General features: G+C 43.1%; 1 protein-coding gene across 1 annotated transcript; it reads left to right on the top strand.

The window, feature by feature from the left end:
* The first annotated feature begins 288 nt into the window (after positions 1 to 288).
* ASIP (agouti signaling protein) lies at positions 289 to 3,755 on the top strand. The gene is made up of 3 exons (XM_062505136.1): positions 289 to 469; positions 2,550 to 2,611; positions 3,579 to 3,755. Exons 1-3 carry the CDS (start codon positions 289 to 291, stop codon positions 3,753 to 3,755), a joined length of 420 nt encoding a protein of 139 aa, XP_062361120.1.
* The last annotated feature ends 11,157 nt before the right edge of the window (positions 3,756 to 14,912 follow it).

Genomic DNA, 14,912 nt, shown 5'->3' with positions numbered 1-14,912 from the left:
CCATAAACTAACCATTATAAAGCTCAGTTGGGAGTACCCTCACATCTTACGGGAAATAAACCTTTTGAGAAAAGAATCAGGAAAAATTACCATCTCGGGGAATTGTATTTGAGATAGCCTTTCTTCTCTCTTACAACTAAAATCTTTGCTATTCCAGTACCAGAGGCAAGGTGCTGGAAATAAAATTCTCAGAAATTTGTTGCTAAAGCTGCACAACAGGACAGAAAACCACTGCTGAGATTCATGTCCCTGCATCACTTCTGCAGGTTTTGACCAACTTTGGTTTTCATGACAATGGAATTTTTCCTCCCCACGATGGCAAGAAAGAATCTCTTTCTCAGCCTCCTGCTCTGCTACAGCCTGTTCAGAGCTGCTGATTCCCACTTGGTCATTGAGGAGAAGCCAGAATGCAACCTGTCCAGGAGCAGCAAAATGGACCTCTCAGATCTCCCACCCATCTCCATAGTAGGTGAGTAAAAACTGCCCTTCAGTGGCAAATTAACAGGATTTGAAGGAAACACTGCTGTTGATTATAATGGATTGTTTTGATAACTTTGCTTGGCTTCACAAGGTGCAGAACAGTGGTGTCTGCAGCACCCAAGAGTGACAATGTGGTAAACCTCAGTTTAGAGGGAAAAAAAATACAATTTTTTTTAGTTTTACAGGTTTCACTTCAGCTCCTATCACACTATAAGCCTTTTTGTATTGAAGACAAGTGGTTTTGTGCTAATATAGTAAATTACCTTCCTTTGAAAATCTTATGCACATGAGAAAAAAATGTGAGGGTTTTAAGGGTCTGCTCTTATGGTAGAAAAATCAACAGTACTAACAAGAATTAATATAACCTCAGTTTACCTGGACTTTAAACAGGGGAAGAAAAGAGCACAGCAAGGGAGAGCAAGGGGTAATTTATTTATCTATCCAAGACAGGACCAGCTCTATCCCTACAATTACTGGCAGATGACCACCTGCCCTGTTTGGGAAGAGCCTCTTTAGGGTGATGCTTAATTTTTTTCTTCATAAAATTCTTTCCTCATGTCTGCATTAACTCTTTCCATGTAATTTACATCAACTTCTTCTCTCACAAAACTCACGGGTGTTTGGAGATAGTCAGCTACAGAACATTCATAACTGTCTCAAAATTCTAATAATTAAAAAAAAATAAAGCTGCTCTTGTTCAGCTCCTTTGTGCAGGTTTCTGGGGCTTTCGTTTAAAGCACTCTGGTTCTTACCTTGTTTCCTGTATTTTCTCTATGCTCTTGCTCAGGACAACATATCTTTAAGGAGAAACAGTTGCCCCACACGTGCATTTCCCAAGAAATCTGAACCTCTGAATCCTGAGTTAACTCAGTATTGTTTAACTGAGAGTTTAGCCAAGTTTGTGCTGTTCTGCAGCTCCCAAGCTGTGCCATTTCCTGGTCCTTGTGATCCTTGATGCCTTCGCTCTCAGAATTCCAGCAACTTTTTTACCCCAATTAAAATCAGAGCTATCAAATACAATCCCTTCAGCTGATTTCTCCATCTTCTCACAGAAGTGAGGCCATGCTTTAGACATGGCAGATGGGCTGAGCTGATGAATAACCCTAACTTATAACAACACAAGATAAATAAACAAAACCCCCCAAACCAGCTCAAAATATTTCTTCTTCATTCTACAACTCTGTAAATCCTAGCAATCAGTAAATATTCAGAAATATATTGATAGAAGATCCTGGAATAGATAAGGGGCCACCATTCACCAGTGGAGATATGGATGTTTTTTATCTCATTCATCCATTACCCACAGGTAGTGCTTATTACAAAACTCACAAACCCATAATAAAGGTATCAAAAATATCACAATAGCTTGGTGAGCTGGGAAGTGTCTCATATTTTAAGTCTTGCTGTGTTAGAGCCCAAAACAAGCCCCAGCCATGGAATTTATACAGTCATAAACATCTAAAAATAGATATAGTGACAAATCTGGAGAGAGAGCAAAGTTACAGGCACATGAATGAAACACTTCTGCAAGTAACATTATATAAAATGAGGTCGTGGGGGCAGAAGGAACAAAGAACTGCAGAATGAAAGGTGGCATCACAGATGCAGAGTTTATGCCAAATCAGCAGAGTTTTTGTTTGTGGAAAGCAGCGTACACTTGTTAATTCCTTCCAAAGTTATGCATGTAACACCACCTTTTAACAGAAGAAATTACGGAATTCTAAATTTTTTTCCTATTTTTGTTCATGTGACCACTGTGCATGAGCACCCCAATCTTTTTCACTGAGACCTTTAATGTTATTTCTCTGAAATAATTCAGTGTTTGCACTTACCAAACAATGTGTTAAAAATCCCTTCTAAAATACAAATATCAGTTGCTCTTCTGTTTTGCACAAGGAGCAGTGACAGAGTTCAGACACTCTGAATTGAGATGAACATCACTGCAAAACATGCAGCAATGAGGTGACAGTGCAGGTTATCTACCTCCTTTCACACAAAAATAGGATTATCTAATCGAAATAACATTCTGTATAACTGATTCCACATTTGCTGTGCTATTCTCATTGAAGATTTAACTAGAAAATCCCAGAAAGTCAGCAGGAAAGAGGCAGAGAACAAGAAATCTTCCAAGGTAGGTGTTGTTCAGAAAACTTTGTCGGATTAGAACAGTTTGCTACTTCTAGAGTTTCCCTTGGTGCATTCATTTGCAAGGCTTTTACTGTCATTCCCTGATTTAAATAATTTACATACGGTTTAAAGCTCTAAATGTTGTAAAAATAGATGTGAAACAATAATGGTGGAAAGCAAATTAGAAGCTGTGGCTGCCCCATCCCTGGCAGTGTCCAAGGCCAGGTTGGACGGGGCTTGCAGCAGCCTGGGATAGCAGAAGGTGTCCCTGCCCATGGCAGAGGGTGGGATGAGATGGGCTTTAAAATCCCTTCCCATCCAAACAATTCCATAACTCAGAGTTTCAGAAGTGCACAGGGTGCCTGCAGCTGCTGGGCTCCAGAGATCCCTCCCAGGTCGCAGGCACATGCTGAGCAACCCAAAATTTTCCACCTTTCCAAGTCCCCAGCAGCAAAGCTGCACTCCTGGGGGAGATGAGAGGTCTTTTTCCACTCCCTGAACTATGTGTACAGGTGAGGATTCCCAAGGAGGATCATCAGGCTCACGAAGTTGAGCATTGCCAAGCCAGTCCCCAGCTCTCTCCATGTCACAGCTCAATGAACGAGAGACTGACAGGGAGTTTTCACTCATCTGAAAAGCTGGGAGATCCAAACATAACCCCTTAATTGGTTTTACTAATAACTTCACCATCTGAGTACATTTTTGCACCCCTTCCTTCACTGCTGCCATGCTCTTCCCTACAGATCCTTCCCAAAGCTCCATCCAGTCATGGTCAAAATGAGATTTGTCATTTTGCTCAGAAGGTTGGTCTCAAGCCACCCTTTCCCATTTCCCAGCCCCAGCATGCCTCTGCACTTCTAGCACAGCTCCCACTGCCAGTGCCACAGCCACCTCCTCATTCCCCCAGAACCTCCCACTGCTCACCATCCTCATTTCACCTGTCTATGAATTCTCTTGCTTTTATCTTCCAGAAAAATGCTAAACGCAAGATATCTCCAAAGCCAAGGCCCCCACCTGCTGCTAACTGTGTGCCAACCTTCAAAACCTGCAAGCCACACTTGAATTCCTGCTGTCACTACTGTGCTTTGTGCAAATGCCAGATCTTCCAGACGATCTGCCAGTGCCTGATGTTAAACCCCAAATGCTGAGCCAAGCCAGAAGCACCACAAGCCTTCTGTCTTTCATTAGCTTCTCCAGTGGCTATTTCAAAGTGCCCCGTGTGTATAGTAACCAAAATAGAGAGCTCTGAAGCTTGAATTTGCCCCTCTTAAAACTTAATGGACAGTCTTTATTATGGGGTTAATATTCCACAAGCTGGATATTATTTCAGGGAGCAGACAACCAGGGAGATTGGCACTGACTAGGCATTTTTAGCAAAAGAACTGTGTTTTATGATGAATTCTGGATTCCTGTGGGTTTGGTGTTTTATTTGAAGGGTCATATTCATGCCAGTCTGCACAACTGTCTGACCAGCACCACAAAACCTGTCCCCCATGGCACTCAAATGGCCACTGAAACAGGACTGGTTAGGCTAGTGAGGGACTAGAGCTTGGCTTTGCCCACAGGGACAACACCAGCGTTCAGCACAGCCAAAGAATCAGGCTGAAAATGCAGGGTTTGGGGTTAACTCCATTTTTCACATGTTCAACAAAAACCAGGACAAGAATTTACGTAGGTTATTCCACCTGAAAAGATGGACCCAAGGCTACAAGGACATTTTTTAGTCATCCTCAGCTAAGCATCCACCTTCAGAGGTGTTGGTCATTCTGCCACCAGGCAGTAGCTCCCAGGGGTATGGCATACATATATACTTGAAACATAAATGTATCTGTGCCTTGGAATATAAAAATCAGATTTTTTTTTCCCCCAGCCAGATCTGTAAGAATCAACTCCTCAGCCCTTCTCCTGGTGCTAAGGACACTGCATGTACAGAGCCCAAAACAGGAAGACATATCTGGGACTTTGAAGAAGAAAGGAAAAATCAGCAAAAGATGAATGCATATCCCACATGTACATCTTAGAGCAAACCATTCCAAGCAATCAATCCCTTTCTTTGCCCTTTCTTGCTGCAGGAATTCCCAGAACCACCTCCAAGAGTGAATTCATGCAGCAATGTCCAAGTACTGCAGCAACCAGGGAAAAAAATCACATGCTGCACCAACACTTAAAGGCTCAGAAACAGATGGCTGAAGCTCAAGGCAACAGAGGACTTGTTCTTGTTCTTGGAAGTCTTTACCTTAAACTGGAGGTGTCCAAGATGGCACAGGAGGAAAACCCTTCTTGTTTAAACTCCCAGGAGGGCAAGGAGGAAGCAGACCCAGAAAACATCTCTGACATTGAAGAGTTTTTATCTGCCAGATTCCAGCTCTTGCTTTTTGCCTTCTCTGTTTTGTACCTCCAGTTCTCTCCCATGCTCCTTTACACTCTTCTTTCTTCTGTTCTACTTCCTCATTTTTAGCATTTTCTTTTTATCCAGATGCTATTCTTAATTACTGCAGGAGCACTCCAGGGCTAACCCACATCTCCCATGTTCTCTTCACCTGCCTGCACTAGGGCCCCTTCCAGTGCTCTCTAGCTTTCACAATAAGATTTTTTCCAGACATGAATTTCTAATCCCAGTCAGGGATTTTGTAATCTCCTGGAACTGCATAACCTGGAGCTGGAATTGGATAATTAACCCTAATATGGAATGGACCAAAACTTATAAAAAGCGGGAGAACTCATGACACACCACCCATCTTGGGTGGAGCCAGGGCTGGGCTCTTGTACTCCCTCAGGTTTATCCTTTGAAGGCCTTTTTAAAAATACCTACTTTACTCCTTTTACACTGTCTAGCCTCTGTTCTAGGCAGCCTCTCAAGACATCAGATTGATACTGAAAACATACCAAAAATCACACTACTTCTTATGTGGAAAAAAAATCATTTTCATACCAGGAAGTCCAGCTGGTCAGAAAAATTATATTTTACCATGGTCAGGGGGAATGGGAGCAGACAGGAGGGAAGGAAGGAAAGCCAGAAATCCGACAAAGAGTTGCTCTCAACTGCAGCTCCCACCCCAGCTTTGCAGAACCTGGGAATGGTTGAGGTCAGCAGGGACCTTTGGCAGCCATCCATCTGGTCCTACTTGCCCAGGAGCACATCCAGGCAGCTTTTGAACATCTCCAAGAAGGGAAACTCCACCACCTCCCTGGGCAACCTGTCCTGGTGCCCAGTCACCCTCACCCACCATTATAACCAGAAGAAATACTTCCTAATGTTTGACTCTCTGCAGTACGTCCCTGTCCCTGTCGCACTGGGGAGCCCAAACTGGACACAGCAGTCCAGGGATGAGCTCCACAGTGATGAGCAAGGAGGGATCCCCTCCTGGACCTGGTGACAATGCTCCCAACGTGGCCCAGGGCACAGTTCATCTTCTGGTGACTCTTGGTCAGCCTGGTGCTCACCAGGTGCCCCAGGCCTTTCCTGGCTCCCTGCTAGGTGTCCCCCAGAGTGTCCTGGGCTTGTTCCTCCCCAGGGACAGGACTTTGAGCTCCCCCTTGTCCAGCCTGACCTGGTCCCTCTGGATAGCAGCACATCCCTCTGGCACATCAGTCACTCTTCCCAGGCTGGTGTGCCCAGACACCCCTGAGGGCTCCCTCTGCCCCCTCATCCATGGAGATGTAGCACAACCTGGGGCTCTCAGACAGGGAAATCAAAGTGCCAAGACCCACCCAAGGACCTACAGACATGGCAGCTGACCCAGACGAGGGCAAGATGCTGTGTGCAAGCAACAAAGGGAAAGGGGAAAAGCTGTCAATGACAGTAAGGGGATTTGTTTTTCAACATATATGCACATAGTTTTTCATATAGCATCTATCTGTAGTGTATTTTTAAATTCTATTTATTCATAAGCCTTCTTTGTAACTGGAATTGATTAGAAAGAGGCTTTTCTTTCTTTGTTGTTCATCTATCACACCAGAAAATACATATAATCAAGTAGTCTGAAATTGTTATTAGCCTTGACTTTTCTGGGTAAAAATCACCTTGCATGAGGTATTGGCACAGGATGCAGAAATCAGCAAAATATGTACACCAAATATTTGCTTCAATTTATTTAGTTTGAGCAGTTATTTATACTGAGGGGATGTTTGTCAGTGCAGGAGTCCCCCCAGGGTCCCACCTGAAATGTCATCAGCACACAGATGATAAAACATGCACATGACAAAGATGGAGTATGTAATTTTTACCTGTCACACACCAAAAAGTCTCCACTGAAAACTTACTGGAATTCAAGTGTAGAGACAGTCTCAGGAATGTTCTGTGACAGAATCATTGTCCTCCTAGAGACTAATGGAATTTGACCCCAATTACAGGTTTGTAGGATGAAACACAAATAAATCACTGTTAGCTTTTCCACATATTGCCTGCCTTGTGCAAATTTGAAACAGATACTGTATTTTCCAGACTTGATTGCTTATTGTCACACTCAAAGCCCATAAAATCCAAGTTTATCCTGATGGATAAAACAAGTGGTAGAATTAACACTTTAATGGCTATACCAAACTACCTCCAAACACGCTGTAGTTTTCCAAGCTCACTCAAATTCTCTGGAAGACCCCAAAAGAAACCCACCAAAAGCTTTAGGAATTGCTGAGAGAAGGGAAGATTTGATGGAAGGTAAAATGATTTTTTTCAAGTTTTCTAGAAGAGTCAGCAGTGTCTGTGATGCTACTTTGGCTGAGGGTGGTGACAGACTGAACGAGGCCCCTTTGAGATGAGGACAGTGTTAAACCCACGATGAAAAGGATTATTGGAGCAGCAGAAGGAGATCTATATAACCACACCGAGGAAGAATCTGTGTGTGATGTGCCAAGCCGTGACTCTGTGGGAGCTCTATTTTACAGAGCACAAATGACATCCGTCCCAGTGCTAAGCAGAAGCCTCTCAGAACATCGTGGGACACACTCCTCATGAGATACTGCAGCCTCCAGCTCACACCTGGGTGGGTGTAGACATTAAATGGTACTCAAAGCCAATGCAAAAAAACATTAAATCATAATATATTTCAACAGAGTATTTTAAGATGAATTAGATTATTCTATGGCCAGGAGTGATTCCATAAACATGCTAAATAAATCAATTCAACATTTGTCCACATCCAGTGATCTATTTAACTCCAAGACATGCCTCTGAGTTGCACATTCAGGCCTGGAAAAGAAACTAATTAACAATGGATTCCCCTAACAAACCTAGTGTAATAAAAACAACATAAAAATTGTTCATTAAAATAGAAGGACTACCAAGAGTTCAATAAAATAACAAAGAATAGAACCAGATCTGAGAGGGCACAAGTCATGCACCCGTAGTCCACAAGAATGTCTTGATTAGTTTTAGCTGAGTTAATTAACCATACTTAAGTATCCATTGTTCAATGTGTAAAAAGGATCTACTGATAAGGCAGAGGTTCATAGGTCAAGATACGTCTGCCGGGAAGAGGAGTCTTCTTCATTCCAACGACCACCGGAGAGCAAAGTACGACCCCTATCAACAGGCAGTGCCAGCGCAGACACGATTGCAAAAGGGACACGTACACCAGAAACAAGGGGTATAAAACCCAAAGGACTGAGAGAGGAAAGTGCGCGCCGCTGGTGGAGCGCTAACTCCCGGCCGCCCAGCGCTGCTTTTGCTTGTTACCGCTTGCTTAATAAATTCCACTGCTTGATGGACAATTGGCTCTGAGTCAGTGTGTGTGACAAACACCTATAACAAATTGGTGCCGTGACTCGGATAAGGGCAACCCGGTGGGAGACCTCCACCAGGGAGGTGCCCCGCTTTTAGCAGCCTTGGTGCTGCGTCCACCCTCCTGGACCCTTACCGACGAACCCTAAATTGGTAACAAGCAAAGGAAAACCGGTAACCCCATAATCTTTGTGCACGAAGCCCCGGCCGAAGACGCAGGAAGCGTAAGTATATTTGGGAATCCGCTCGGTTGGGGTTGGGTATCCCAGGACACAGCAAATGAGACGCCCAATGTGGGCGAAGTGAGTGCGGACCTCTGAGTAGTGCGGTTCCCAAATCCCGCGAGGGACTGGGCCACAAAAAGAGGGAAACGTGTGTGTGAGTGTTTGTGAGTGTTCTGGAAGATGGGACAGGGGAAAAGCAAGCCCTCTGATCCCATGGGTAAGGGGACCCCAGTAAAGCTCCCCCAGATACCCCCTGACAGTCCGTTAGGGATGATGATGATTAAATATTGGAATGATTATCCTTCTAGTAAAGGGATGGATAAGGTCAAAATGATACATTATTGTATGGAGGTGTGGGGAGGAAAACAGATCCGTGGAGATAATCTGTTTTGGCCAGTATTCGGAAGTTCCGAAGATTGGATTTGCCAGGCATTAAATATTTATGTAAACTCTAAAGAACCTTTTTGCCTGGAAGAAAGTGAATATGCTGCCCTTTGGATAGTGGGAGAAACCAGGACTAGATTGTTTGCCCTAAACACCTGGGGAGGAAAAAATAAATCTAAATGATCCGAGGAGGTCCCGACTGCTCCCCCCCCCGCCATACATATCTCCTCCTCTCCCAGTTCCCCCACCTCCCCAGGCACAAGTCCTAGAGTCAGATCATGAAGAAGAATCCAGGGAACGAGAATTGGGGAACCACGAGTTAAGATCCGAAGATAACCGAAGGATCACTCGCAGCCAGTCTAGGAGGGATAGAGAAGGTCCAACCCTGTATCCATTAAGAGAAGTGGGCCTGGGGATGATCCCTAATCCAAATGCTGGACAACAGGGGCAGCCTGCCCAAATACCGGGCATAGGCTATGTAGAAGTGCCCCTTAATTCTGGAGATGTTAGAGAATTCAAGAAGGAGATGGGACATTTGCTAGAAGATCCCCTTGGGGTGGCGGAAAGAGTTGATCAATTTTTGGGTCCCAATATATATACGTGGGATGAAATGCAGTCTATCATAGGAATTTTGTTCTCTTCTGAGGAAAGGAGAATGATCAGAACAGCGGGAATGAGGGTGTGGGACAGGGACCACCAGGCAGGTCCCCAAGCTGATGTGAAGTGGCCATTGCAACGTCCCAACTGGGATAAGCAAAATCCACAGCACCGAGCCCATATGGCAGACTTAAGAACTATCCTAATCCAAGGAATCCGGGAATCTGTCCCTCGGGCACAAAGTGTAAATAAAGCCTTCTGTGAAAGCCTAAAGAAAGATGAGGACCCTACTGAATGGATAGAGAGGCTCCAAAGGTCATTTCAACTATATTCCGGGGTGAACCCTGATACTCCAGAAGGTCAAGTGTTATTAAAAACTCAATTTGTAGCAAAATCTTGGCCTGACATCAGGAAAAAGTTAGAGAAAATTGAAGATTGGCATGATCGTAGTTTAGATGAATTGTTGCGGGAAGCGCAGAAGGTGTATGTTCTGAGAGAAGAAGAAGGACACAAAAAGCAGGCTAGAGTAATGATGGCAGTAGTACGAGAGGGACAACGGGTAACAACTAGTCGATTCCCCTCGAAGGCGGGCCCTCCTAGAACCAGAAATGTGCCTAGAGAAAAGGAGGGTACCCAGGGGACTTGTTATTATTGTGGAAAGAGAGGGCATTTTCAGAGAGATTGTCAGAAAAGGATTGCAGATGAGAAAGAATTTAAGGAAGATTAGGGGGGTCAGGGGCTCTATTTGCTGGGGACCCGAGAAAGATCAGAGCCCCTGGTAAAGCTGAAAGTATGTCCCCAGCAACAGGAAATAGAGTTTTTAATTGACACTGGAGCAGAAAGGTCCACAGTACAAAGCCTCCCTTTAGGATGTAAAATATCAAAAGAAAGAATCCAAGTTGTGGGAGCAAAAGGAGAACCTTTTAGTGTACCTGTGATTAAAGATGTAGCTTTTGAAAGCAGCTCAAAATTGGGTTTAGGAACCCTCCTGTTGGTACCTGAAGCAGATTACAATCTTTTGGGAAGAGATCTTATGGTAGAATTAGGAATTGAAATTAGTATAGAAAATAAACGATTAACAGTAAAATTATGTCCATTGCGAGTAGAGGATGAACAGGAAATAAACCCAGAAGTTTGGTATTCCCCCGACACTGTGGGTCGATTGGAGATAGAACCGTTTGAAGTGACATTGAAAGACCCTGACATTCCAGTAAAGATTAAGCAATATCCAATTTCAGATGAAGGGAAAATGGGGATAAAACCCGAAGTTGAAAGACTTCTAAAACAAGGATTGTTGGAACCCTGCATGTCCCCTTTTAATACACCCATTCTCCCTGCTAAGAAACCTGATGGGAAATACCGGTTAGTACATGATTTACGGGAAATTAATAAAAGAACCGTGGAATGATTTCCCGTAGTAGCAAACCCTTACACCCTGTTGAGCCAATTAGGACCTGATAATCAATGGTATAGTGTAATAGATTTAAAAGATGCTTTTTGGGCGTGCCCCTTGAAAGAGAATTGTAGGGATTATTTTGCATTTGAGTGGGAAGACCCAGATACTCATAGAAAACAGCAGCTTCGCTGGACGGTTCTTCCTCAAGGATTTACCGAGTCCCCCAGTTTGTTCGGCCAAGCACTTGAACAATTACTAAGTGATTATAAGTTAGGAGAAGGGGCTGTGTTGATTCAATATGTGGATGACTTGTTGATTGCTGGCAAAGAGGAATGGGTGGTAAGGCAAGAGAGCATAAAGCTGTTGAACTTCCTTAGTTTAAAAGGACTGAAGGTATCAAAATCTAAACTCCAATTTGTAGAAGAAGAAGTAAAATACCTGGGATACAGGCTGAAGCAAGGAATGAAAAAGATAGATCTGGATAGAATAAAAGGGATCTTATCTATGCCAAGGCTACAAACAAAACGAGAGGTGAGGCAATTACTGGGATTATTTGGATATTGTAGACAATGGATTGAGGGGTTTAGTGGGAAAGTAAAATTTTTATATGAAAAATTAACCAAGACTGGTTTACTTAAGTGGAATCAGTTAGATGAAGACAAATTACAAATTCTCAAGACAGAGTTGGTAAATGCACCTGTATTAAGCCTCCCAGATTTAAAAAGGCCTTTTTATCTCTTTGTAAACACAACGGAAGGAACAGCATATGGGGTGTTAACCCAGGATTGGGCTGGCAGTAAAAAGCCTGTGGCCTACCTATCTAAATTACTAGATCCGGTATCAAGGGGTTGGCCAACGTGTTTGCAGTCGATAGTGGCTGCTGCTCTGTTAGTAGAAGAAGCTGTAAAAATCACTTTCGGGGGAGAGTTGCATGTTTTGTCTCCTCACAACATAAGGGGGGTCCTCCAACAGAAAGCAGACAAATGGATAACTGATGCTCGGCTTTTAAAATATGAAAAGATCCTTATATCTTCTCCTAAATTGAGCTTAGAGACTACCTCTCTCCAAAATCCCGCCCAATTTTTATATGGGGAACCGAGTGAAAACTTAAAGCATGATTGTTTAAGGGTAATAGAAGAACAAACAAAAATCAGACCAGACCTAGAAGAGGAAGAATTAGAATATGGGGAAAAACTGTTTGTGGATGGGTCTTCCCAAGTAGTTGAAGAAAGGAGAAAATCTGGTTATGCAGTAATTAATGGAAAGACCCTAGAGGTGATAGAATCAGGACCACTAAATTCTGTGTGGTCAGCGCAGGCTTGTGAATTGTATGCTGTATGGCGAGCACTGAAATTATTGAGAGGAAAAGCAGGAACAATCTTTACAGACTCAAAATATGCTTATGGGGTGGTGCATACCTTTGGAAAAATTTGGGAAGAGAGAGGTTTAATTAATTCCCAGGGAAAAAGATTAATTCATGAAGATTTAGTAAGGAAGGTTTTACAGGCTCTAAGGTGGCCCACTGAAATAGCTGTGGTCCATGTAAAAGGGCACCAGACTGGAGTAAACAATCGAGTGAGGGGAAATAACCTAGCAGATCACGAAGCAAAGGCCGCAGCCCTCAGGGTATTAAAAGAAAAGGCTGCAGGAGTTAAGAGAAATCGCCCCTTTTGTGAAAAAGATTTAAACAAATTACCTTGTATGATTTGCTGGGAAGATTCCAAAATAGATAAGATAGAATGTGTCTGTTTGAATCCCACTAAGACGCATTGTTATTATCACGGGCCAATTCAAATACTCACATTCACTGAGAGAGAACAACAGAAATTGAATGAAATGGGGGTAGTGAAGAAAGGAAATAAACGAGAATTGCCAGACGGTCGCGAAGTTCTTCCAAAACCGGTAGCCCGAAGAATTTTGGAAGCCATCCACTCCAAAACTCACTGGGGTACACAAGCCTTGATAGATCAATTTGCTATTAAATATGTCTGTATTGGGATGTATAACTTAGCCAAACAGGTCACACAACGATGTTTAACCTGTCAAAAGGTGAATAAGAAGCAGTGGAGACAACGGGAAGCTGGGGGAAGGGATTTAGCGTACAGACCTTTTTCAAATTGACTTTACTGATTTGCCTAAGGTAGGGAGATACAAACATTTGTTAGTGATAATTGACCATTTAACCCATTTTGTAGAAGCTTTTCCTACCTCTAGAGCAACTACACAAGCAGTGGTGAAAATTTTGCTAGAAGATATCATCCCTCGATATGGGTTAATAGAGGTGATAGATTCAGACAGGGGGGCACATTTTACATCTAAAATCGCTAAAGAAATTGTTTCAGCCCTGGGGACAAAATGGAAGTATCACACTCCTCGGCACCCACAGAGTTCAGGGAAAATAGAAAGAATAAATAGAGAAATAAAGAAACAACTAACCAAGCTGATGTATGAAACACAATTATCTTAGGTAAAATGTTTACCTTTAGCTTTGCTAAATATACGCACTCAACCCCGGACTGATGTAGGGATTTCCCCCTTTGAAATGCTTTATGGAATGCCGTATAGTATGGATGCCCCAGCGGATCATCCCGAGATAAGTAATCAACAAATTAATCATTACATAATACAGCTGACACAAGCTCGTGATAAACTCAGAAAAGCTGGATTATTGGTACAAAGACCTCCTCTTGACTTAGCGATTCACAATATAAAAGTGGGTGATAAGGTTTTGGTTAAAACATAGAAAGAAAATACGTTAACTCCAACTTGGGAAGGTCCCTATGTTGTATTACTCACCACAGAAACTGCCATCAGAACCGCGGAAAAAGGCTGGACTCATGCAAGCAGGATAAAAGGACCTATACACCCCTCCTCCGAGGAACCCTGGAAAGTAACCAGCGCTCCAGGAGACCTTAGAGTCACCCTAAAACGCACTTAAATGAACACTGTGAAGGTAGTTCGGGTACAATGAGACAGCGAAATTAAGTGTAACTACTTGATAACTGGATATTTCAAGATATATTGCTCGAACAAGGATTGTGGTTGTTATCCATTTGTATGTTTTGTTTGTAAAATTTGCCAAGAACGGTGGTGAGTCCATTGTTAGAGAGGAAGTCCACCTAGCAGTGTTTGTAAGAATTGCTATCAACTAGAACTGGAGCTTACTAAAAAGATTTTACGTGAAGGGGAAGGGTATTCACAAGGGGGGGCAAGGTCAGAAAATTATTGCTTCCATCCTAATGAACCAGTTCCTTTCATAGCTAAAATCATTAAGGGAAATTGTAGAAAAGCAGTACCTGGGGTCTGGTGTTCTTCACCGCAAGTGAAGGATAAGAACTGGGAATCTTATAAAAAGAGGCAACAAAAACGACATGGCCCTCCTGAAGAATATCCTTGCTGCCGAGAAGATGGTTCCCCTCGCGGCTCGAAGCAACCGAGTCGGCGAGTGAGGCAGAGGGATAAGAAAAGGTGGAGGAGAGAACCCACAGACTGGAACAATTCAGAAATGTTCCGAGAACTGCCTCAAGGATTTTAAATCCCAGAAATCACTCATAGACCCAGAGGGGGGGGTGCAAAAAATAAAAATTTCACATTAAAACACTAAGGAATTGAAAATAAAAATCCACCAGGACCACACCCTTCTTGGCAGGTTATGGGAATTTTAGCTGTAATATATATACAAATCAGCCAAGTAGATGCTTATGAGAACAAGCATCAACCTTTCAAATGGTCTTTGATACAGATAGAAGACTCGATAGTTATAAACTCAACAATTACAACTGCAGCCCCAAGCTTCCAAACACATTTGAGCTCAATTATTCGAGCAGGGACTGATAACACATACAAAAGACAAGTACAATCTAAGGCCTTTTATATGTGCCCAAGCTCAAATCCAGGATGGGGTTATTGCAATTGGCCTGGACATTACTATTGTGCATATTGGGGATGCGAAACTATTGCCTCTGATTGGGAACCGGGGGCAGGC

This window comes from Cinclus cinclus, chromosome 18 (assembly GCF_963662255.1).
Source record: "Cinclus cinclus chromosome 18, bCinCin1.1, whole genome shotgun sequence".
Taxonomy (NCBI): domain Eukaryota; kingdom Metazoa; phylum Chordata; class Aves; order Passeriformes; family Cinclidae; genus Cinclus; species Cinclus cinclus.
Note: the sequence above shows the minus strand (reverse complement) of the source record. Positions and strands in the feature narration are given on the sequence as shown.

Bases quoted from the DNA above. Each gene is read 5' to 3' on its own strand.
- ASIP (XM_062505136.1), top strand. From the start codon at position 289: ATGACAATGGAATTTTTCCTCCCCACGATGGCAAGAAAGAATCTCTTT. The intron at 470-2,549 runs GTGAGTAAAAAC...TTCTCATTGAAG, and splicing joins CCCACCCATCTCCATAGTAG to ATTTAACTAGAAAATCCCAG. The intron at 2,612-3,578 runs GTAGGTGTTGTT...TTTATCTTCCAG, and splicing joins AGAACAAGAAATCTTCCAAG to AAAAATGCTAAACGCAAGAT.